This window comes from Microplitis demolitor, chromosome 3 (genome assembly GCF_026212275.2).
Source record: "Microplitis demolitor isolate Queensland-Clemson2020A chromosome 3, iyMicDemo2.1a, whole genome shotgun sequence".
NCBI classification, from domain to species: domain Eukaryota; kingdom Metazoa; phylum Arthropoda; class Insecta; order Hymenoptera; family Braconidae; genus Microplitis; species Microplitis demolitor.
Window position 1 is genome coordinate 18139612 of NC_068547.1, and position 26695 is coordinate 18166306.

Consider the following 26695-nt stretch of genomic DNA (forward strand, 5'->3'; position numbering starts at 1 on the left):
GTGTGTAGCCAGCCACGAATCCTACTACGCCTTCCTATAAGGAAGGAACCGAGCGAGTGCTTTCCCACGGACCTCGTTCATCTGTTCGTCCTACGAGAAACGAGACTGTCTCATTGAGTGTCCGCTGCTCACCGATTACCTCCTTTTCTCTCCTATCCCCTTACACATTACATACTTAAATCTAATCTTTCATTTCTTTTGCTTTCTCACCACCTATCATTTTTTTTACTTTTTTTTCTATAGATAATATATACCATACCTACTCTGACTACATTTATATATATATATATGTTTGTTATAAACCTTCTTAACTTTATTTTTACCAAACGCGCGTGTCTTGCGTGTGACTGACCCTATGTATTACACGTGCACGGCTATTCAATCTTTATATCATTTTTTTTTTTTTTTTTTTTTTTATTTATTAAATTTCAATAAACAATTCTTTTCCAAATTTATATAATTTAAAAATTTTAAACTTTTTCTGCATAAACATTTGATAAATAATTAAGGGGGGGTTAAACAAATTGGAGCATTTACATCTTTTTATTTTACTCATGCACTGAGAGAACAATTTATTTGAGCCAAATAAATAAATCTATTTAACTGAATAAAATCATTTATTTCATTTAAATACAGTCGAGTCGCGTTATAAGTCCTATTGGTGTCTCTCTTATAATAACGCGAGTCTGGTTAAAAGAAAAAGACACAAGCCGGACTTATAACGCGACTCGACTGTATATATTTGTTTATTGTTGACAAATCTTGGTTGAAAAAAATTACACCACGGTTGGTGGCGCTACAATGCTACCATCCTAATACAGATTTGTTAGTAAAGAAATCATTATTTCATTCAAATGAACCATATTTTTGTCTTAAATAGATACTGATTGGGTCAATTCAAATATGGAATTTATTTGAATGAAACAAATCTCATTTGGCTCAAATAAATTGTTTTCTCAGTGTGGGTTAACTTTCAAATTTTATTACGAATAAAAAAAATTAATACTTTTCATTATTTTGCGAGTCCTCGTTTTGCTTCAAAATAAAAAAAAAAAATTTTTTAATCACAATTGAGATTTTTTGAAATTTTTTTTTAGGTAAACGTCAGATATAGCGCAATAAAAATGAAAAAGCAGTTTCTCTGCATAATCCTCATTTTGCTCCGCATTCTTTTGATAAAAAACTAAACTGACTACATAAATAATAATTTCCCAATTAAAACATATGAATTCATATGGAAAAATTTACATTCATATAAATACTAGTTAAAAAAAAAAAAAAAGTACTTGTATAATTTAAAAATTTTAAAAATGTCATTTACTCGTTGACACATACGTGCACATTATACTCGTCCATTGACTCTTCACTTGTCGTATATAAATATGTATACACAAGGATGATGACGACTTTGACAACGAGGTCCGAGTAGGTGTAAGAGGATGCATGCAAAGAGCCTCAGTTGTCAGACGAAAAAAGAATAAGAATAAGACTAAAGAATAAGCGTGAATGCGGGCGCGGGAAAGATTGAATGAGCCGCCTCGTGGCATCACAGTCACACGGTCTTACTCTCTGCAATCAGTGGATGAGAACTAAACGTATTTACACCCACGTTAAAAGCAGACCTCCTAAAGTAGTAATACTTGTCTCTTTATTCGTACAACTAAACACACTATATAAAGGAGTTAAGTTGAGCCAAAGAGAATAAGACTTTTGTCTATTCCGGATGTCCGAAACTCTCGGAATCGTGTCCCACATTAATCACGTGACATTTTAAATTAACAATGAGTATACTAATGAATTATTATCATTATTTTTAAACTGCTGTCACTATTATTGTTTATTTAATTAATTAATAATTTATTCAAAAAAATAAATGGATAAAAAAATATTTCAAGGTTAAAAACAAGAATAAGTTGTAGGATGAAAGGAAAAAAATAAAATAAATAAGAATGAAAGAATGACGTAGTAGAAAAAGCGCGCGAAAGATGCACGCGAGCACACGTGGTTCTTGTAATTCCCCTTGTCCCGCATTCCCCCTTTCTCTTTCATCTATACATATATATGCTCGACATACAAGGGCGCGCGTCCCCCGCAAGGTGGTGGCATCTAAAGTGTGGGAATTCAGGACATGTGCGTCCCTCGCGCCTAACTCGTGGTCTGCACACGAACAGACCCCGGGGGGAAATCTTACGGTGGAGAATAAAAAAAATATACACACTACATATATAAAGAGAGGGTCGAAAGGAATGAGGGACAGAGGGGAGACCAGACTCATCCTCGAGTAGGTCTCACCGGCCGCCATAAGGTAAAAAGAATCCATGGGAATATCGAGCATGTGCATTCACGTGGACTACTCGTGGCCTGCACGAGTTACTCATACAGGGTCATTATCGGCTTCTGTGCCTCTAGATTCATCTTCTTTTACCTTTTCGTTGTGTGTCAAATTTTTTTTTTCTTTTATGTATTTTCTAAAATGTCAGATCCGAGATAATTTTTAACCAGTTGTTGAAAATATTTTTTTTCTTAACATCAAAAAACGGAAAGATTATCATCTATTTTATGATGAATTGGTTGTGCAATAATTTTTTTTTTTTTTAATAATTATAGGTTTTTTTTTTTTAACCAAAATACCTTTGAAAAATCTAGTAAAATATTTTTATTTTTTTCTCGAATGAAATCATTTCGATAATTAATTTAAATATTGATTGAAATAATAAAAAAATGTATTCATTATTTTCTGGTTATTAAAAAAAATAATAATAGGCTTTTTAGTTAATTATAATCGTCTAGACGAAATTTTAGCGAATCAATCAATTACATAAAAAATAAATTGAAATAAACGATTAAGTAGAAAAAGGATAAGATGGTTTAATTGTTTAAGCAAATTTAGTAAGACGTAGTGGAAAGATGGTGCGTTTACTAGCTGATAAGGAAGTCAACGTTTATAGAGATTATACGTTGATTGGAGTAGTTTGAGTGTAGAACGGATTCAGAGTAGAGAGAAACGACCACCTGGGAGATGATGCGGCCAATGAATGTGAGTTGTGTATATTTAAATATGTAGTAGTGGTATCTTGCCTGTAACTCGACAATCTGAGCGTAATCTCTGCACGTGTAGCACCTACGGATGTGCACTCATTGAGTCGGTTCACAATTATCGCACACTCGTTTCACTTGATACCCACCTACCAGAGCCTGGCTGCCTACTCAGCTCTTCATTTATTTGCTCCCCATTTTTTTTACATGCATCGATTTTTTCATTTCTCGGTTGATATTTAATGGGCGTTTTTTTCTCCTCTGCGACCCCAATAAAATTTAATGTTGTCCATTCACTGCATTATCGATGCCTCGACGATTACTCTCTTCGCGTAAAGAAAATATCTCAAATGAGGTCACACACCTGACATCGGCTGCTTTGGTCCATGCCGCTATAGGGGTAACATAAACTGTGCCGGAACTTCAGGGATTGAGTCACTGAGTATCTTGTTCCATTAACTTTACTGACAGTGTAGTAGAAAAATAATATTACCTGACGACCAAATTGAGTAATCAAAATCTCCAATGACTTAAAAAAAAAAAAAAAAAAAAAATAATAATTTAAAAAAATTAAAAATTTCACTGTTTAAAATTTAATACCACAGATGTTTGTGCATTATTTAAATATATGTACTTAAATACAAGCTTAAAATTATCTTTTGAATTTAAAACGAGCACACAAATTCTCTTATTTTGATTGCATTAAAATATCATGTCTAAAAAAACGTCAAACCGATCCAATTATCAATGACAATTTCATATAATATTTTCAATGAATCGTAAATAAATATATATATCTATACCATCGGATGAAATAAAAAAGTTTTCGAGTTCCCTATTTTTTTTCCACAACATCAGATCAAAGATGTCATCGTTCTGACGGCCCGTCACGATTCACATCATCACTAAAAAAATAATAAAATAAAATATAACACACATAAGAAAATATTAAAAAAATATCCAATCTCTCGATATTGTATAATACGTACTTGATAGTATATACAGTCACAGATGATTCGAGTTGATGTCTCGTAAGGAGAGACAGCTTCTTATTCTAATGTCAATGGATGAGGAATATTCATCCCCATAAAATCTATTGATACATAATAGCTTACGTTGTATTACAACCAATTATATTATATATATATATGTATATATAATAATAACAATATATATAGAATATTAAATAATAAAAATATATGAAAAGAGACGCATGTCTTACACGTTCCCAACACACGCCTTGACATATTATTGCAATCATCATCGGAGCACGTCGAAGATTTAAAGGAGATCCTGATCAAGAGCACACGCTTTACGCGTGTGTCTGTGTGCATAATAAAGAATAAATAAAATATTTTTTTTATTATTATAGTTCAGTTGTCTAGTGTGGTATAGAAAGAGGATAAAAGTATAATGTATATTATATCTATATAATGTTATATGTGACAAAGAAAATCACGGAGTATGATATAGAATGGAGGCATGAAAAATAGCATACACGTTTATTTTGAATTGCGATCAGTTTTGAACACGTGAGACATCACATCGTTATACATATATAGTATTTGTACCCTTATACAGTGAAGAAAAAGGTATATATGTACATAAAATGGTTATACGTGTGAGCTATACAAATATGTATAGCGGGTTAGTGCGTGGCACTCAAGAAGGTGCGTAAGTCCGCATCTGCCCGAGATTCTCACGCGCGACGCATCTGTCTCAAGTTCCCACGCGGAGAAGCCACTGGCAAGACGTAAGATAAATTTTTGTCCGATTACTGGCACACCCACCAGCACCTTCAAGGAATCGCCTTGATGTCAAAATATATTCAGCCGATCAATTGGTATTTTGTTGTCCTTGCGAACCCACTTTGACTCGTTTATCGCCCAGCCAATTCTTCACCGTTTCTCAACTTATTCGCCACTCGATTCTCTGTCAGATTGCTTTTTTTTATTATTATTATTATCATTGCTGTTTTTTTTTGTCGACATCTAAAATGCTCCAGGAATCAATAATTTAATCGCAGTTATTTTTATTGCCGATTTTTGCTCGTTTAGCTTCATTAAAAATAACCATAGTATCCATATTTATGTTATACTTTTTTATTATAAATATTTTTATCATTGCTTTGATTGCAAATTTATGTTTTTATAATCTCTTATATATTTATGTAGTAACTTATACTTTTTAATTTTTTAAATATTTTTATTATTATTATTATTATTTTTTAAATATTTTTCCTAAAATGGAATTTAATTTAAATTGATTACTTCTATTAATTAATATTAACAAAATTATTTTCAACTGGTAATTGGTTTTTATAATTTGAAAAATATTTTTTTTATTTATTCACAAATAACTTGAGATTTAAAATAAATAATTTATTATTTTTGCAGGATTACACTAATATATGTAGATATATTTTATTGCAATAATTAGAACTCATGCAAAAAACATGCTCATAAACACCAAAAGCGAGATATTATTTATTGTTATAATTATTTACTATTTTTTTTATCCCTAGAGATTTATATCGCGTCTGGCACGATTTAATAATCATGACTAATAATAAAATGATGTAGATTTCTCGTTTTTTTTTTCTCGATATTTATACACACTCGCACACCTTATTTAATATTTTCAATCTTTTTATCTTGTTGTAATTTTAATTTTAGAATTACTATTCAAGATGATTAATTATCTCGTGCAATCAAAGTTCTACAACTGTATATATTAATTCGCTACTCGACTAAAATTATAATTTATATAAATATATATATAAATATATATGTATATATATATATATATATATATATATATATATATATGAGAGTAAATATGTTGATGAAGTGTATCTGAAATAATACAGCAATTCGTTGAGTTAATGAAGGACAAGTGTAGGAAAATGATAGACCTCCATTATTACAGCTAAATGCGAAATAAATGACAGGTACACATATATATACACATATATATGCGTATGTCTGTATACATTTTTTTATTTATGTGTATACTTTGGAATTCAGTGGACAAGGACATGCCTGTAGCTATTTTCTGCTGTGGTTCATCCAGCTTCCGGTGCTTCACCACTTTACAATGTAATACAGAAAGGTGGTTTGCAAAAAAAGAGTAAAAAACAATAATAACCATAATATATAAAAAATATGAAGAAATAAAAAATTGTAAGTTCAAGATGGCAAGAAGCGGTCGGATCACGCGAACGACGTCAGGCCAATGCCATATACACACGTGTGTATATATTTAATATTATATGAACAATTTTTTATTTTAATTCCCCCGGTTTTTTTTATTTTTTTAAATTTTATTTTTCTTTATGGTTGTTTTGGTTTGATCGCGGTGAATGAAAGTTTGCGTGTCTCATCATTGCCTGTATACCAGCATTTATATACATATATGTATATATGTATACATATATTTACAAGTCAGGTCCTCTGTATAGTACTGTACTCTTGTATGAAAGTCTCACACAATTGTGGGTTCTTTTTTTATCTTTATGTAATTGAGTCTTTTGTATTATATTATATACCTATATTATATTATTCAAATCCTTCGAATATTCATTACTTAAAAAAAAAAAAAAAAAAAAAAAAAAAAAAAAAAAAAAAAACATATATATATATATTCCTTTTTTTATATTTATTATTCACACGCTCAAGAAACTTACATTGTTATTTTTCATAAAGAGCTCGGGTTAAAAAAAAAGAGACATTTTACCACAAAAGTTTTCAACTCTTTCATTAAAAGATACTGGGATGACTTTTGAATGATTGTATTATTAAAATTTATTTTTGTTCTATTCACAGTACTATTCAAAAAATAATTAAGTCATTATATCGAATTTTGCATGTGTGTAATTAGACATGGAGGGTATTTATTGTTTCATATATATTATGAGAAATAATACAATATTACATAAAGTTTAGTTTATTTATAATAATTATTTCTGCATGCGATGAATAATTCCGACATGAGGTTGAGTTTTAGTTGCGGTAGAATTATAACTTATATTGTTGTTATAATCATTACATATAATATAATAATATCTGATCGTTGAGACATAGCACACGTCCACGCGACTGCACGCTTCAATTCGCCGCGATCTCGACTTGCGCATACGGCCCCCGTAGCCGTGATTGTTGAATGTGTTTTATGAACGCGCGATAGTATAGCCACGAGCAAGGCGCGAGTTCGATACTATCATCATCATCATCATGATCATCATCATCATGAACCTGATGATGATCATAGTCTTACTGTACCATCTTAGAAGCTACTTTAAACTTACTTTTCCTTTTACATTCTCTGAAAAACTCACTTGCAAGTGTTCCATTCCATGGAATTATATTACAGCCAACGTCACACGGGAAATTACTATTTTTATTACTCTTCAATTTCATCCAATTTATTTTCCATCAGTAATTTTAAAAATAAAAAATACATTTTTTTTTATGACTGTAATAAAGACAAATAAAATTTAATTTTCTTTATTCACAAAAAATTGCTACCAATTTAAACGATATATATATATATATATATATATATATATATATATATATATATATATATATTTTTTTATTAAGCTAAATTAACTCTAAATATAATTTTTTCCTCCTTGTCATCATATGTAAGTAGATAAAAAATTTCGAAGAAAAATAGACGAGCAATAATAATATCTTATATGATTGATGTGACAGTAACTGAAATTCAAAATCATAAAAAACGTCATGATAAAAAGTAAAATATTGACTAATAAAATATAGAAGTTTAAATGTTTTCTAGATTTCGTATTTCGTTAAAAATTAATTTTAGAACTGACTATGTATTTCATAAATAATTTAATTTATTTAAAAGATGATATATATAGTTTTTTTAAATTACCAAAGCGAGAAAATAAATTCTAACAGTGTCTTAAGACGAAGCCGTCTTTTTTTAAAATTCGTAGAAGATATTTTATCTGGTTTAAGAAAACTAAACATGTACCCAAGTATATCACGAACATGATACACTCATGCTTATATGTATATGTGTTTTTTTTATGTTAACAAATGACTTTTCGTAGCAGTTGGATACGGTGTATGGACAAGTTTGTACACTAGCCAACCTAATAGATTAAAGTGTAGTTTGACATAGAAGGAGAGTCAACATGCGTGTATACCAGTGGTCAGAAAGCACGCGTTCAGCACACGCCGATTATAGTCTATATATCTATATCTACATATGTATATATATATATATATATATATATATATATATATATATATCTACATATGTATATATATATATATATATATATATATATATATATAAATGTATATATGTATAGCACGTATTGGATCGAGGCCGTGGGAATGAGTTCCGTAGCGACAGTAGATATTGCAAATGGCACGAGCGACGCGACAACCAACCACACATAACATTATATTTATATATACATACATATATGAATGAATGTACGTGTACGTATGTATTTATATATGAAGCCATTAAAAAAAAGAAAGACAAGAAATGCTAAATATATAACAAGTGGGTGCCCAAGAGATTCTTTTATACGTCAACTCATTCCTCATAAATTTTTTTTTTACCACTTCATCCTTCTACTTCTCAAAAAGTTCTTTCTCAAGCATGAGTTACGTGTATTTTATCTTTTTTTTCACTCATTACTTTAAAATTTTATCTCGTTTGTTAAAGGCCCGACTTCCACTTTGTGACTTAAATTTTTTGGATTAAAAACTTCATATGTACTTTTTTGTTTTCATTACGATTTCCATCGAGATAAGTTGAAATGAAAATTTATTTGACCTCGATTGGCGTCATTACAGAAAAGTGAAACTTTTTTAACTTGCTAATAATTATTTTAATTTTTTAATAAATGTTTTTCGTTTAACATACGATTAACATTGATTGTTGTTTCGACTTTTATTTGCAATTAATTTTGTTTTTGCGAAATAAGATGTATACACATATGTATATTGAGGAAAAGATGACGAAAATTTTATGATGATTCAAAATTTAACTCGGCATAGGATAAGTGGGGTTTTTAATTAGTTTTTTTATCAATTTTGATTTTTTAAATTGATTGGTTTTCAACCCTTATATAATTCAGTATTTCTACGTTTAAACTATAAAATAATTATCGTATTTTATATAAATGTTCATTTTTATTCTGTTTAAACAGAATTCTTTTTTGAATTCGACTTGTCCCTTTTATTTTAGTAGAGTGGAATGCTATTAGATGTCACAACAGTAAAATATAAAATATCTAAAAACGTTGACGATATTTTTATATATATGTCTCGATATTTATCAATATTTGATAAACCGTTGGTAAATAGGTGATGAACTATTTATTAATATTTTGTAAACGTGTTGACTAATAAACTAATTTTTAACATTTGGTAACGATTTCCTTGGAAATAATCTAAAAGAGGCTTTTTATCAATTGTTGATAATTTTCATTGATATTTAATGTTCTTCGCTCATTATAATGAGTAATTAATGTTTAAATGCTCCAAATGTATTCAATTATTTTTGTAATTTTTAGTGCGTTAGTAATAGAAAATTTGTGTTAAATAACTCGGATATTCGTCTTTCACTTTTAATAGAAGTTAAATATCGTTTAAAATACTTGACTAATGATTATTAAATTTGATATGTAAATTAAAATTAATTTTTCTGTCCGGAAAAATCGCAATTTTTGATTAAAAAGAAATGACTTTCTAGTAAAATTTCGTGTTGGGTATTAAATAATATTTTACGATCAATGGATTTTTATAACATTTCGTAATCATTTAACTGGCTAAAAAAGGTGATGAAATCCTTTCAAAGGTATTACCTCATACCATCTGATATTTAAATCTATATTGAGGCTCGAAAAATCTGCAAGGATTCAGGGTAATGTGATATCAATATTTTTAATGAAAATTATTTAGGGTCGGGTATTTTACTTTTTTTTTTTTGTAATATTTCAAAGCAAAGACGAATTGTTTAGAGTGAGACTTATTTAAAAAAAAAGTTTAAAAAATAATAGTTTGACAGTGCATATTAAATTTGATTTAATTTATTATGATATTGAAGTTAGCCGACTTCTAATAATTTTGGATCATTTTTCCAAACGATAAATTATAAAAAAAAAAAATATTTGAAAAAATTGCACCAGTAGTTTTTTTAATTTTCTAAATGTGCATATTTTTAATTTTTTTTTTTTTTTTTTTGTAATTAATGTTGAAATACAATTATAAATTGTCGTTATTAAATGAAATCTAAAAATTAGTAGACGTCAGCTAACTTCAGTACGTCAATTTCAGGATCATATTTTATCTATACTAAATTTGAAAAATGTTACCATCATAAGTATTATTTTCTTAAACTGTCGTTTTTGTCACTCTGCTATCTTATTGGACTTCAAATGACACCGCGTATTTTATTATTTGAAAAAATTTTTTAAGGTCGCGTTAAATTAATGATAATCGAATTCTCACGACTAAATTCAAAAGTGGGTTATCTTATTTTTATGTATTTTTAATGGTCATTATATTTATTTTAAATTTGTAGACGTATATATTTATAATTCCGTTTGACTATGTAAAATTAACTGAATGAATTAGTATATTTTTGTATAATTGAAATTTATATTTTTATGTAAAAACATTACATCTGCGTTCATCGAATAAATTTTCAATTAAATGAAAGAAAGTTTTAAGTATTACAAACGTCGATAATAGCTGTAATTATGGTGACCATATATCGATCGCGTATACTCTATAACCAAGTGCATTATAAGTGTATTATTTAACACACATTAAATGCGTTCCTCGTTTAAGGTCATAATCAAAACTATGTTTTTCTTTAATCATTAAAATACATTTTATGGTATGTCAAATATATATATATATATATATATATATATATATTTCTTATGGCGTTTCGATGTTATTTTGCAAGTATGTTAATTTCGACTACACGGTTGGTTTTCGAGTATATAATTGAAATTTGTTGGACTTTCAAATTTTATTGATTTCAGCATAATTACATCTTCTCGGCCTTCGATTAAAAGTTATTAATCGATGAGCATTAATATCGTTAAATATGTAAAATAGAAACAAAACAAGCAAAAATGGTTTTTTAAAAAAAAATTTTTAATAAATCAATTAAATTAATTGATTTATATAGTTTTTCATTAAAGAAAGTAAATTATCCTTGTCAGTTGAGCTGTCCATGTTAATAATTTTCATAAATTTATTCATATAAATATCACTTATTATTTATATAATATCAATTCTGGATAAATTTTATTAAATGCACATCATTTTTCTTCTCTTTCAATTTAAGTAATCCACATATAATGTTATTGATCTTTTACAAAAGTATTACATTCATGTAATTGATCATTTAAATATAATTACCTGTTGAGTTAAATTCAGAATCATAACTTATAAATTCATATGTAATTTAATTATTTTTTTTTTTATATCGCATTAATAAAAGGAATTAAATTTGAATTTTTAATATAAATTACTTTCAAAAATGATTAAAAAAATATATTTATAATTATTATTTTTTAAAATTATAGTAGGGGTTGGTAACAAGAGATGAAATATTATTTCTGAATTGTAGATTTCTACTACGAATATTTACTACGAACGACATCTAGGGAAAACTAGTTGAATCAAGTAGACAAGTATTAGAAATTCGCGCGAAATCTAGCTCTATAATAATAATCATTCTTTGAAATTAATAATAATATTATTCAAACTATTTTTTCATTTAAAAAAAAAAAAAAAAAAAAAAAAAAGTTATCAACAAATAAATTATTTTTATTGATTTATCAGATTTTATAGCGGCTCAAAACAATGATTCTGAAGATAGCAGACAATCAATAATTTTTGGATTTTTTTTCAACAAATCAATTACAGAAAAAGGAAAAAATTAAAAATATGCGCATGTAAAAAATTCAAAAAGCTACAGGTGCGATTTTGTGAATGTTCTTTTTTTTTTAATTTATCGTTTTTAAAAAAATTCAAAAATTATGAGACGTCGACTATGTTATATTAAATATTTAACAATTTCTGAAAATTCAACACTTGGAACTAAAAAAATAGTTAGATGAATTTTAAAAATTGATAATTTTTTAAAATAAACAAAAAGTTTAATTAGTTATGTAACCAAAACTATGAGATATTAATTTTAACATTCTATTTAAAATAATTTTTTTTAAATAATTTTTGAATTTTTTTAAAAATAAAATCTATTTAATTTAGATAATTGAGAGCTTAGCTCCTACATGACCTATAAGTGTAAAGTAAATATAATGACAAAATTAACCCTATCGTTAAATCACCCCTGAAAATTTAAACCCTCTGCGGACCGTTTAAATTCTATTATTATTCGCGGCTACGGTAAGTGAATTGGTTCTATCTTTTGTTATTGTTATTATTATTTCGACAGATGGGTGTGGGGAAGTTTGATCCGCATCCCTTATTATAGATACACAATCAACATGGAAAAATCATGCGAATAAACTAGACTCGCATATTTTTTTACCCCATGCCCTCTCTTGTATTATGTAGTTCATCTCACGTATGTACATCTACTTGTCGCATATGGACAGCACGTGTCTGCATTGTAACCATTTTTATTATCAATGTTAACACAGCACACTGCAAACTCTTCATTTCTATTGTTAATCAATTGAAATTGATAAAATTTGGAGCACCCTCTGCTATAAAAAAATAATTTAATGAAAAGCTTGCAATCGTTATTATATCTTTCAGCTGTGATCTGAACAAGTTGTCTGTTGATTTCATTATTGAGAATAAAAAAAATTTACGCACTTACCAGCATCGTTGAATCTCAGCCATCGCAATTATTTGTCGACGAAAAAGTAAAAAAAGCAAGTAAACAATTGGATAAAGAAATTACTGAAATATTCTCGAGTACTTTTGGCGGGAATTCCTTCAGGTGTTGGTTAAAACGTTAAAGAAATATTTAGTGACTGCGGAGTGAAAGAAAGTCAACCGACCCCAATTGCTTAATTTCGTAGTCTCCCCCAGGTATGCCACCGGTTCTCCAACGGCTCCAAATGTATTGTCGGAAAGTCGGTTGTGTTAAATGAAAATAACGATTTTTTTTTTTTTAAAGAACCGTTGAACTTAAATATAAACTTAATACAAGCTGAAATATTCTTAAAAAAATAATTAAAATTAATTAAATTAAATTAAATGGAAGGATTGTTAAATAATACAAAGTATTTATAAATATTTTTTTTTTTATTAAAAAGAAAAATGGAAGACGATTGGTCAGAATATCCCGATTAATTAATCGGAATTACAATTATCACAATATAAATGTTTTATAATTATAAATTTTTTTTTCTTTGTTTAAATTAAATATCTATAGTATATAGGTACAGATATCACAAGCATTAATTATTATTATTATTATCAAAATACAATAATTAAATAAATTGAATATAAAATCGAAAATCGTGTACAATAAAACACGAAAAAAAATTGAGCAATTAAAATTAAATTTATATTGAAAAAAAAAAAAAAAATTGAAATCTAAACTCTATTGATCACAGTATTTAAAAATTATCTTATTACTAATAATTAATATCAGGTGTAGTTGACAGATTATGTCGTTGACCGCTGGTGAATGACACTTGCATTGGCCTTGCTCTGAATAAAGACCAAATCTCGAAATTAGTTCCCCGTGAACCGGTTGTGTCTCAGCGTTCGAAGCGTCCTTTGAAGTTGTTTTATATAACCATCCACAAAGTCCATCCATGGATGTAAATGTTGAGGTAGATATTGATGGCAGCACTCATAGCCATATAAGTTGTGGTACATACCGTTCAAGCAACTTGCATCTCAGGCAATTGGTTCTGCGAGAAGGCACGTTCTTTGTAGCAGAGATCACTGTCACCCAGTGAAATTGTTGTCCAGTAAAAGTCACCAGCACATGTGTGTGCAAAGTGAACTGGTACGTAGCACTGTCCAGGAACCACAGGCACAACTGTCATTTGACCATCGAGGCACACTGTGATGGCTGCACCTTCTTCAGCATTTGCCAAATCAGCTAGCAATCGCTGCTCCAATGCCTCGTTGCTGTTGTTTTGATTGTCGACCTCTTCAGTGAATATTTCAGCTTGTGGCTCTGCTTTCTGACTGCTACTCTTGGCGAATTTGTAGCTCTTCTTCTTCAGCAAACGTAGTAAAGGTTTCAATAATTTTCTCACCGTACGGGTTGCGCTTTTGTTTTTGCTGTTATTGTTGTTTTTATTGTTTCCAGACATCTTCAAGTTGTATAGATTGTCGTTCAACTCGTTCTCGTACTCGAACACGTGGTTTACTGTGGCGGCCATCTTTATTTAAATAGATAATGATAACTTTGACAATTAACACTCCGCGAAACACGTGACTACAGTTAGTTATATGTATATATTTATTTCGTTGGTTGAAAACGTAAACGAAATATGGTTGTGAGAGTAGTATAGGCTTGTTATGTAGCTTTTACTCAGAATGTGCGCTAGTGAGCGAATGATGGGTGAGTGAAGCAACCCCGAGCTTATATACCCACTGGCTGGTCGGGGGTAGAGCAGAGTAGGGGAAGGCAGGTGCACTCTGGCTGTGGGAACTCGGAGAATTCGGAGCTTCCCACGTCGAGGTCCACGCCGACCATCTGCCGCTGCTCGCCTTCACTCAATACAACAACACCACACACACCCTAACCTAACCCATCCAACCCTAGAGCCACGAAGAATCTGAGTCGCCCCCTCGGTCACCCCCGCGCTCTCTCTTTTCTTATTCACAATCAGGGGGTCCTTAATGTTATAGCTGGTATATAGTCCACAGTATACGTGTTTGCTTATACATCGTTCCTTGTGTATATAGATTTCCTTATATGTCCTTACATATAGACGAGTTGGGTCTTCTTTAAGAGATTGGATGAAACGAAGTAAGCTAGGGGTTGTGTTAAAGGTTTTTTTTTTATTTTTTTATACTTCTTTTTACTTTCAAGACGTGCACGAACTTGTTACGACACGTTTTATTTCGAAGAGAGAAATTTCTTAAGATTTACTTTCAACTGGAGCATTATTATTTTTTTTTTTTTTATCAGATGAATTATTTAATAACATCATGTAATTCTTAATCATTTTTTATGAAAATTCTTCATTTTTTTTTTATGAGTAAAATTTAATTACAGCTAATATTTAATTATTTTTCCTTAAAATTCTTTATAATTATTTTGTTTGATGGAAAACGTTTATTTTTTTTTTTTTTTTTTTTTTTTTTTTTTTAGTAGAATGTTTTTTCAAAAGTGTTTTTCTCTGTGGGAGGTAGGAGTAAAAAAATCTTACCTACCCCCGAGGTCATCAGAGCATTTGTTTTTTTCAATGTATTTTTTTTTTCTTCTTAAAACTAAAACTAAAAACTCACTGTGGGGCCAAAAACACTCGAAACTAATCTTTGGAATTCAACTTGTACAATTATAAACACATGGGGGTGAAAAATGCCCTCGAGACTCTAGACAAACACACGTGCTAGTTATTTCAAGCATACATTTTCGACCTATTACTACTGTTTTATTTTCTCAAGCATATTTTTCTTGAACTCCTAATGAGAACTCTTGTACAGCATAAAAAATATTTTTTTTTATAAAAATAATAATTAACTAATTTTTCTTCTAACTAAAAAAAAACTAAAATATATTTTTTCACAGACTTACAAAATTATAATTTTACAACCGAAAACTCAACTTTGCATATCTTCATTGAATTTTGTCCATTTTTATAAAATTCAAATTAAAAATTACCATTTTACAACTTAAGCTTCCAAATACATTTTCAAGTTCATTTAGCATTAGCACTGAATTTAAAATGTATTTACAGTGTGCACCTGAGGATTTTAAAATTATGGGTGTACAACCTGCCACGGGGGTCTTTTTTCCGGTTTCGTTGTTTCCCTTCCAATCCCGTTGGTTTAAGTTCCCCTTCGCATCATAAAACCTTAGACTATATGTCTATACTGTACACTAGCTGCTAACATTTCTAGCAATCTAGTATAGCAGTAAAAATGGGCAGGGATACGCATTTCTACTTAGTCAGGTTGATGTCAGGTACATCATGTAGCCTTGTAGCCTTCCTCTATCTCTTTCTCTCTCTTTCTCTCTCTTTAGTTCTTACACCCCATAAGTGTACAAGTGTACAAGTGCACAAGTGTACAAGTACAACTTAAAACTAAAATAAAACTAAAAGAATGTCTCAGGTACCTGAGAAGCCATTTTGCTACACGGTTTGACTATTTGTTTTCACTTAAATCCTTACTCGCCTAAACTAAATGCAGGTGGAGTTTATGAGTCTCTACGACTTGCAATATCCGTGGGACCTGTTCGTGTACGGTACACTTGAATAAATTTAACCTTCTACCCTTATATATATATATATATATATATATATATATATATATATATATATATATATATATATATATATATATATATATACATACAAAAATATAATAAATAAAACGATCGGTACGTGACATTGCAAACGATCGAGACATTTGAGTTTAACTGAATTTTTCGTTCTTTATTACAGATACCAAGAGGCGTGCAAGTGTCCGGCCTTGGTCAGTTCCAGGTACTTTGGTTGCTGCCACCCTTGAAGATCTTTAAGCTTGGCAGTGCACGAGCCTGTCCATCAGAGTATCAACCTCATCCGTCCAAAGGTACAAGATACGTGAGTCGAATGTTTATATCCATACCATATATGTATGTTTTTTTTTTAAACAGACTATTATATATTTTCAAATAAATGTGCTTATATATATGTGAGTGTGTGTATAATGTCGTTGGATGAATGATGAGCTCATAGTACCACCGTACGGCATTGTCTCATTGTTTCCTTTCAACGTAACCACATTTGCCAATTAAATTTAACCACTTATATATAGATTCCCGCTGGCTCATCTCTTTGAGCAGAACTCTTCTAATCCATAACCGGTTTTCAATCAGCAACCCTTTTTGCCCTTTGGAAATAAATGTATACATATATATACTTTTATATATTGTATATAAAAAAAAATTATTACATCGGGTTCCTCTATAGCATCTTGTTACACATGTCACATCACCCAATAGAATATTACAACCGGTTTACCTAACTTTATTTATCTCCTCGGAATTGCAATTTACTCCGAAAAGACTCCAGACATCGTCAACTAAATGACCGATCAAAAAATATTATCGTTATATTTTGGATTCTTGATAAATTAAGTTTAATTATGTAGTTAAATATACAACCACATTTTATTATCACGCTATGTAATGAGACGATACAAAGTATTGAGATGATTGTCAGATAAATGGATAATTTGCTAAAATATGAATAACAATAAAATATGTTCGTTTAAAAAAAAGGCAGGTGCTGATATTTATTATATCGTATATAAAAATGCGAAAATCATGTCTTAGATCATTTAGGAACAATTTCAAACAATATAAACAGTGAGATAATAAAAATCGCGTGATCTCAAAATCTAAAGTGAACATATAACATAATACGATAACAAAAAATTTTTTTTAGAAAGTAAAGAGTCACCTGCAAACCGCAGAGTAGTAAAGAAAACCTTTCTCGCTAATTTGTAAATTTTTTAAACGATCAAATTGTTGTTATTCCCTAAGGGAATCACGACGCGATTACGTTATTTACAGCCCACGTTGTTACCTTTCTATAATTTAAAAAAATATTTTTTATTTTCTGCTTAAGTTTCGCCAGAGGCGTCGTTATTTTTTTTTAGTCCTTGTTCCTTCTTCTGTTGCTTTCATTAGCATATAAATAATACGCGGTCCTGACGGAACTTAAGTATAAGCGCGTACATGGACATACATAAAATGGGTAAGAATTCTTGGGGTAAAAAAGTCTGTGGAAAAATAAAATAAATGGGTGTGGATAATCAGGGGAAAAAATTAAAGAGAGTTAATGTATTAAGAGAAAAATAAGATAAATAAAATAAAAACCAGGAGAGTTGTGCCGCGGAATAGAATGAAAGAAGGGAGGGAAGACCGAGTTGAAACAGTAGTGGTGACCCCCGGGGCTGCAATGAAGCGCAGGTCCAAACAAAAAAATATCTGACGTCAGCGGCAGGTGCAACCTGTAACTCTCCTTCTTTTTCTATCTTATTTATTTTCATATATACATACATAAATACATATACACATTATATTCCTTCTATACATACTGCAGGGTGAATAAGGACTCGAATTATTTAACTCACTTGTTCAGCACACACGTAACTCTCATTTATACATGTATGTAACTCTTTTTTTACGCGAAACAACTACTCTCTTGTCATCTCCGCCCCTTATATATATTTTTCAAGTTCCATCTCCGTTTCGCATTTTATCTCTTCTTGTCTTCGACATCCCACTCTATTATAAATATATATATGTATATTTGAATAAGAGAAGAGAAGAGTCTCTCCCTTTCACGCCACCAGCTCTCATGTGTGTAATCGCGTATATACCGATTTAAAGATGATCGAGATACGTACGTGAGTCTTAACCACTCGGGATTTGGTTACGCTCTTTATAATGATGACGAAGATGATGATGATGATGGTTTTAAGACCAACGCGACTGTATTCTCTCCTGTATAAGGTCGAAAAAATTTTAATCGTTTCAATCATACGAGATTAGATTAGATATGTGCGTTCTAGAAGACTTATATAGCCGAGAGTAGTAGTGGTTGTTGTTGTAGTAGATTTTTTTTTGTTATGGATTAATAGGGGGATAAAAAGTGAAATATCATCTTTCAATTAAAAAAAAAAAAAAGATACTAATAATTTTTTTTTCGACTTTTGATCGGCTGTCGAGATTAGGAAAATAATTTTATCTTTTTTTCATTAAAGATTGTATTTTTCATTTTATTATTTTTCGAAGTGATTTAAAGACTTTTTTTTTTTCATTATTTCATTTTAAAAGTTTTTTGAATAGAAATAATATTTATTAGGCTCGTAAAAGTTGTAAACAGCATTCGGAGGTATGTATTATTATATTTTTTTATTTATCTGAAAAATGTTACCGGTTTTCTGTTATCGGTTTGTGTGTTTCACCAGATACAGACGGTTGGGAAAAAGATTTTAGTTGATGTGAATGGGGGAATAATCTTTTGGTCTCTGAGTGAGAAGCTGTTGGACGAGAGTGAAAAAGTATTAAATGATGTTTTAAAGAAAAGATAAATGAGTTTGATGAAATGCCGGTAATTTATAAAAGGGATAAAACTTTAAAAGATGCTATAATATATTATTTATGTTTATTTATATTTTTATTATTCTCTGGATTTTCAGAACCGTAGAATTTAAAAAGTTTTAATGTTTAAATGCTCTGACCAAGACGACACTAAAATAGTCTTGTATGACCGACGACTACTGTATATTCATTTCTCACTTTACGATCTCTGTAATCGCTGACGGCATGTAAGCACCGGTTTTCGTCGGGATAACAATCTTTTGTAATTGGAATTTCATCTTTTCTTTTAAGCGGGACTTGTCTTCCTCTGCTGCTGGGTTTTATATTCGTCTACTCCAGAGCTGATAGTCCCCTTACCTTATATATATTCTCTCCTCCCTTTCAACCCAGAAGGTAAATTTATCGAGGGGCGACTCACTCTTGCCCATTACACGCTATTTTTTATTTTTATTTTTTCATTTCACGACTTATTAAATATTTTTCAACGTCGCGCCTTCTCAACAGGAATTTTGGGTTGTTAGTTAGGGTGATGTTCTCAAGTTACTTAAGTTCTTGAGAGCCTTCGGCTTATATCTTGTGATATGAAAATTTCCCATTGGTGAGATTCTTTGCGCTTGAGGTGCAAATAACTTTTAAACACCTCACTTTACACATTTTATCGTGTCGCTAATTTAATTTTTTACTTACTAATTTTTTTCTGTTTCTTTTTTTCGATATATCAAAAAACAAAATATTTTTTAAAATATCATATATATTTTTGTGAGTGAATTTATTTAAATACTTTTACATATTTTTTTGACTTACAAAAGAAATTTTTTTTTCATTTATTTTTTTCATAAATCAGTTATTTTTTTTACGCTTGTCCATCTTTAATTCTATTGTCAACTGGTCCAGCGAGATCTTGAATACGGATATATATTTATTGTTGAAATATAAAAAGGGTCGACGAGACTGACTGGACCCTTTTTTCTTTATCCTTTGAGCTCTCCGGTTCATCGAAAGGGGGATGGAGTGTAGTTATTATTGTTACTATTATTTAAAATGACGAAAATCTCCGGTGGAATTTCGTTATTTTGTTCCCATTGAAATCATTCGTAGATGCATATCTAGAATATATTATTATGTATTCGAACGAGGGTTATATATTATAAGTGAGAGTGAAGTGAATAGATATTTTACTGCGTGGTACCTGATTATTGTTGTTGTTACTGTTGTTGGACCTGATCAAGGTGGACCGATGAAGGTGTAGGGTGGATACGAACCGGTGAAATTCAGGTAGAAAGGGTCAACTGATCATAAAGAAATTCACCGTACGAAAAAATTCTATTGGATGTAATAATAAAAGAAATATATATCTAAGGTGCTGGTATATTCAAGCTTTTTACCCACATCGCACTAGTAAACCCACGCCATCCTGTTTCATCCACTCTCTATAACTCTACTCAACTCATCCGATTCATTTTCGATCTGCGATTGTATTCAATCGACACACTGTTCAAAGGATCAGAGGAGTCTACTTTTATGTTCTGGAACACTCGATTCACCTAAGGGTTACGTTTTTTTTTTTTTTTTTAAATAATTTATTGTGTATTTTCAAGAAACCACCTTGCTTCAACGGACACACTCTGCGGATTTGATTCAATACCTTCACTCTAAAATTCTCCAAACGACATATACGTCGGGTGGAAAAAAATATAAATCGTTGAAATAATTTCATCTTTGACGAATTATTTAAAAAAAAAATATATATAATTTCTTTTTCGAAAAATAAAATTTTTCTCCAGCTGTCGTTTTCTTTTCTTATGAATTTTTTCAATTGCAGCATTTATTCCAGATGTCGTATTTTTTGATTAAATTCTTAAACCGCAATTTTTTATTATTTTACAACTGAGAGAAATAAATAAGAAGAAAAAATTAAATTTCAAAATACTGCACTTGCTGGACTGTCGTGTACCGGTTTGTGTCCCACTATATTCTTTTGTTCGGAGAATTTAACCCTTTCACAGGTGAATCCCTTTTCGCGGTAACCCTTCCTCGAAGCATTGTACGACTGTTTCCGCTAACCCGTTTGCCGGTCCAGGCCAAAGAGACTCACCATGCATTTGTCAATACAATTCAAACTTGTAAGTGTACAGGTAAAGGGTTGGATTTTGGGTCACCAGACCAAAGAGTTAAAGAAAAGTGACAGGATACTTATTATTAGTGGTTAACTGTTAGTAAATATTTTCGGTACTAGATACACATGTTTTCACTTATTTTTTTTGTCATCAATTTTTTTTTTTTTTTCGTATTTGTAGTAAAAATACTCAATTTTGGATAATTATTTTTTTCCACTCCATTTAATCACTGCCATTGAAAATCGCAATATTTTTAATTAAAATTCTTCCAAAAACTATTATTCAAAAAAAAAAAAATCTTTGCAAATTTCTATTATGCGGCTGAATAACAAGAACTTAAAAGGTATGAGAAGAATTTTCTAATGGTGAACTATTTATATTGTTTCTTTAATAACAAATAATAATATATAATTTAAAAAAAATTATTAAATATAATTGGAGTATATTTTGAAGGACAATAAGCACGTGCTAGAGGTGTATAGTAGATGATGCAGGCTCGAACAAGTTTCTTTCGGTTGGTTGGCACGATTTAAGAACCCAGGTCGCTTATACTTTTTATTTTTTATTGCGACGGTATTATGTCAAAAAAAATAAGAAAAAGTCCTCTGTTATCATTCCTTTTTTACTTATTCTTATTCCGATCGAAAGTGCACCTGGATGCAAGCATGGACCTGTAAGAAGAAGGTTGTTATTTAGGTAGCACTGTCAGTATCTATATGTTACGTGTTATGTGCATCGGATTGCGTGAGATTCTTGTAAGAAGAAAAGTAAAGAGTCGACGAAAACAAGTTGAAACTTGCAGAGTTCTTTTTACCAAACAAAACCAGGTATATAAAATCTTTATAATAACATCCAGGTCGTCGCGCTTCAGTATCGTAAGCTTGTTACGTGCAATACAATTCTGTGACAATGCCATTATGCAAACTACTTGGGTTTTTGTGTTCAAATGCCAACTTTTTATTTTCTTTTAAATTTATTTATTTGGCTATATCTATATAAAAGTGTATATATATGCCGCGGGGGCGGAAAAAGTAAACGGCGGATGTCGAAATCAATTGCCAAGGAAATGGTTCGTCCTTGTAACACCTTATTTTTATGCTAGAACACGTATTCCGGATTCATCGACGACAGGAAGTCTCGCGAGAATATCTATTCTTGACAATTTATACAGTTGAAAAATATAGGTTTTATTATCCAAACAGTGAAAATAAATAGAGGGATAAAATTGAAAATATTTTTCTTTTTTCTGCTGATAACAATGTAGGATTTTTATATTTTTTTTACTAAAATAGTAAACACTGTATAAATTATTCATAATTATTTTTTCTTAAGTCTAAGCTATTTTCAAACAAACAATAAAAGGATTTTAATAAATTACGATGAATCGGTGATAAGGCTGTCAAAACATTTCCGGAAAAAAATTAAACAATTCACTTTTAGATGGAAATTAGATTTATTTAGGAAGACTTTTGCGTGCGTTTATTTATGTATATATTTATAATAATATGAAAAATAGGGGCAAAATGAAATATGTACTCAGGACAAAGCAGATTACCCAAAAATTAAAAAAAAACATTTAGAAAAAAAAATTCTTTTCAGCACTGAAATTTAATTTTATATTTACTAAGATATTTTCGCAATTATCGACACTTTTTTTTCGATATTTTTATTATACTTTAATTAATTTGATATTTGGATTTATCAATTTTTGAAGTTGCTCTTAATTTGCTCCGAAATTTTTTTTTTTATTCGTAACTTAAAAATATTAATTTTTTCATTCGTACTAGAATAAAAAAAAGTAATTAATAAATAAAAGTTCTGTAAATAGTAAATTCACTTCTAAAAAAAAAAAAATATTAATGAATTATAAAATATAAACTCAAATAAAACTTTTTGTGTCACTTGAGTGTAAATTACACAGTACAATATTCGATGTCAAGTCAATTTAAAGAAATGACTCGAGAGGATCCTGAGTCAAGATAAATTTTCTCAACAACACATCAAACATTTGATCAAATGAAAATTACCTCAAGCCGCAACAAACTCTATTAACTCTAAATCTACGTCAAAGTAAAAATAGTTCCCTTACAATAAAATATTAAACCATTCAACTAAATCTACTGCCGATAAACTACATATTTATTGATAAATTTTCTGATTATCCTAATATCAAATAATCTTGACAACAGAATCTTAAATATCTCAGCAAACTATCTAAAGATCTAAGCAAAGTTTGCATTTGGTTCCGTATTTTAAAAAATGGCCGCGTGTAAAGAATTCCGTTTACCGAAGTAAAGAAATCTAAAGATACTTCCTCAATAACGTTTGCCGTCGAAATTTTTCTTTATATATATATTTATATATATTCATTCACTTTCATTATATGAAATTCTATTATGAGCCTAAATAAACACGCAAAGCTAAAGCTAGAATCTTAATCCATGTACTATATGTTATACACCTTTGACTGCAATATGATGCATACAAAGATCTTATGAAGACCAGGCGTAGATTCTTCCCTCGGACGTTTTTTTTCTTACAAATGTGAACCTAAATAAACATAAACCAAGAAATATAACGAGAACCACGTCGACCCATTGGATCGAACTTAAATTCATTCGTTCAAGACCCATATACTATATAGAGTTAAAAAAATGGTACAAGATATAAGGGTAGGTCGTATTGAAACCCGCGACACCGTGAATCAACCAGCAGTTCCAAGCCACGACTCTATTCTTAAAGGATTATCGTTATAAATTATACATTTCTTTGCTCGTTACCAAAAGGAAGAGGGAAAAGGGAGACACCCACGTACGTATATATCTTACCCCAACTAAAAGAACCAAAGTCCGGGTCTCTGCGTATCATTGACCGGTAGCAGCTTAAAGATTTCTATCGCGGGATTAGTCGGACCGTGTCATCGCTATATCCTGTCTATTCGTCTTCCATTCCTTTCCTTTCCTTCGCTTTGCTTTGCTTGTAGAACACTGAGGGCCAGACAAGACCCCATATATAAATATATATTGGCCCAATGTAGCGTCCAAAGAATACCAAAATAAAAAGAAAGAACCTTTTTAAGAGCTTGTACATTTCGCATTTTTTATATATATGTTTTTTTTACGTTATTCCATTTTTTGTTGCTATCAAAAGATTGGAATGTGGGGAGATTGGATGCTTTTATAAGAAACCCGAACTATTACGACAGAATTTTTTTATTTATTATTTTTTTTTTCCATCAATTTTTTTTAAGTCCTTTCAATGAGTGCAATGACCATTGATCCACTTCCTGGTTGAATTTTATTACTCTTGATTGACAGTCTTCTGAAAAAAATTTTTTTTTCTTAAATTTTTATTTGTATTTATCTATCAAGTGAATTTACCGGCAAATCAATTTTTTAAACTGTATCTTGCCAATCTAAAAAATTCCACTAGCAATCAGCAGTTATTTAAAATAAATAATTCCTATTGAATTCTTTAAATACTTTATTTACGGTAAAATAAATTCTTTAATTTATTTGCTTAATAAAAAATCCATTAGTGATCATGACTAGAAATTTTTAAACGTCAATGTATTCTTTAAAAATACGGGCGTTTTTTATTTTTTGCCATCAACTATCCTCAAAAATTTTAGAAAAATAAATGCCAGGTAATTTAACTTTTAACTCTGATGGATGGAGACAGTGTCAAGCCCGCAGAACGCCCAAAGGCTGGCTAGTTAGTTATATTTTTATCCTCCCTTACCATCCCAGAATCTTGAGGTTACAAAGGCAACATATATATAATAATAATTTCTACTTGTGTCCTGTACTCAGAGAATCGACTTTGCACCAACAATATTCCCGCGCTCTATACATTTATATAAATGAATATTGCTAGTAATATACAACGGACTTTGGTCTCAAAGGAAATACATATATACATATATATATATATATATATACATTGTAAAATCGACTATACCGTTAAGGAAAGCGGCATATATATTTGACAATAACTTTAAAACGGTGCAATATATGAAACGACAGGCTAAATAGGAAATACTCTCAAAATTTTTTTAAATGAAATGAAAAACTGCGGATATAATGTATATGTCTATAGATATAAATAGTGGGTATGGTAAATATAAATGAGCTCGATGGCTATTTCTTGCTTTACGATTCTTTTTTTGAGCAAAGGCTCTTGTGGGCGGAGCGGTAAACCAAAAAGAGCGACGAGTAGACGAGACTCGACAACGGAATAAATTCTACTATGTGTAGTGATGCTGTACGGTTTAGTTGGTATACTATAAGAGTAAAAGTAAAATGAAGAGAATAGAATGGAATGGAATAGACGAATAGTTAAAAATAAGGACGCATGATCTTTACTTAGCATTGGGTATAAGAGAGATAAAGAAAAAAAATGACCCCCCAGTATCTTCTATTCTGTTCCCCCGGTTTCTTCACAAGAACCAAGACCGTTTGAAGTTGAACACGTGCAAGGGTGAGTCAGAGTCTTGGCCGGACTACTCGAATGGTCAGAGATCCAAGTAAAGATCTACTCTCTACTCGGATGTAGGATGAGAGAATGAGGGGAAGCACGAAGGAATTTTTTTTTCTTCAGATTACTTTGGCAGATAGTGCCGTGGACTTTTAGGGCTGCACCCGATGATGAGTTTCAAGTATAAATAGTCTTCCTACTTTTTATTACGTCGAGATTAGGGTCATAAAGCTGTCGAAATCTATATTAATTAGTGCTTTTATCTTATTTCAATAATACGTATATTTTAATGACTTATTAAATTTCTTATTTTTTTTTTTCTCTATAGTACATCTAAATTTTTTTTTAATTTAAAAAAAAATGCTTCCAACTACAGGTACATTGTTATCAGATTTCAATAAATATTCAATTAATTGATAGCAATATTTCTTCATTATAAATAAAATTAAAACATTAATACAGAGATGAATCTTTTCTATGTAGAAAAATATTTTCCCGTAAATTTTATTTATTACCTGAGATCAAGATTAAGGAAAATATTTTTTTTATAATTAACTATGCTGTTATCGAGTAGTAAATTATTTTCAATAAATTTATTTCTTTCTCGCTGTATAAATTTTCAAATTAATTTTACAAAGAAAAATATTAAGAAATCATTTTTTATAATGAGCTACGATTATTTCCTTATACATGCGTACATTCAAAGTTAACCATGGAAAATATTTTCTTGAAAAAATATTTTTTTTAGTACCTGTAACTTGGAAGGGAAATAAAAAATAAAATTATAGAGGAGAAAA

General features: G+C 30.0%; 2 protein-coding genes across 6 annotated transcripts in view; one reads left to right on the forward strand and one right to left on the reverse strand.

Annotated features, from left to right (window-relative positions):
- Positions 1 to 26695, forward strand: part of LOC103572983 (tubulin monoglutamylase TTLL4) — a 127259-nt gene that overhangs the window by 21084 nt on the left and 79480 nt on the right. For 2 of the 5 annotated variants that reach the window (XM_053737818.1, XM_053737820.1), the window contains exon 2: positions 16655 to 16784. The gene's annotated coding sequence lies outside the window, so the exon portion shown is untranslated. Of the gene's footprint in view, positions 1 to 11903; positions 12022 to 16654; positions 16828 to 26695 lie in introns of those variants that run through there. The other 3 variants (XM_014442740.2, XM_053737819.1, XM_053737817.1) reach the window with 3 other exon arrangements.
- LOC103572968 (enhancer of split malpha protein-like) lies at positions 13640 to 14576 on the reverse strand. The gene has a single exon (XM_008551804.1). The coding sequence runs from the start codon at positions 14417 to 14419 to the stop codon at positions 13910 to 13912; it is 510 nt and encodes a 169-aa protein (XP_008550026.1). The 5' UTR covers positions 14420 to 14576; the 3' UTR covers positions 13640 to 13909.

Coding starts and splice junctions, on each gene's coding strand:
- LOC103572968 (XM_008551804.1), bottom strand. CDS start 14,419: ATGGCCGCCACAGTAAACCACGTGTTCGAGTACGAGAACGAGTTGAAC.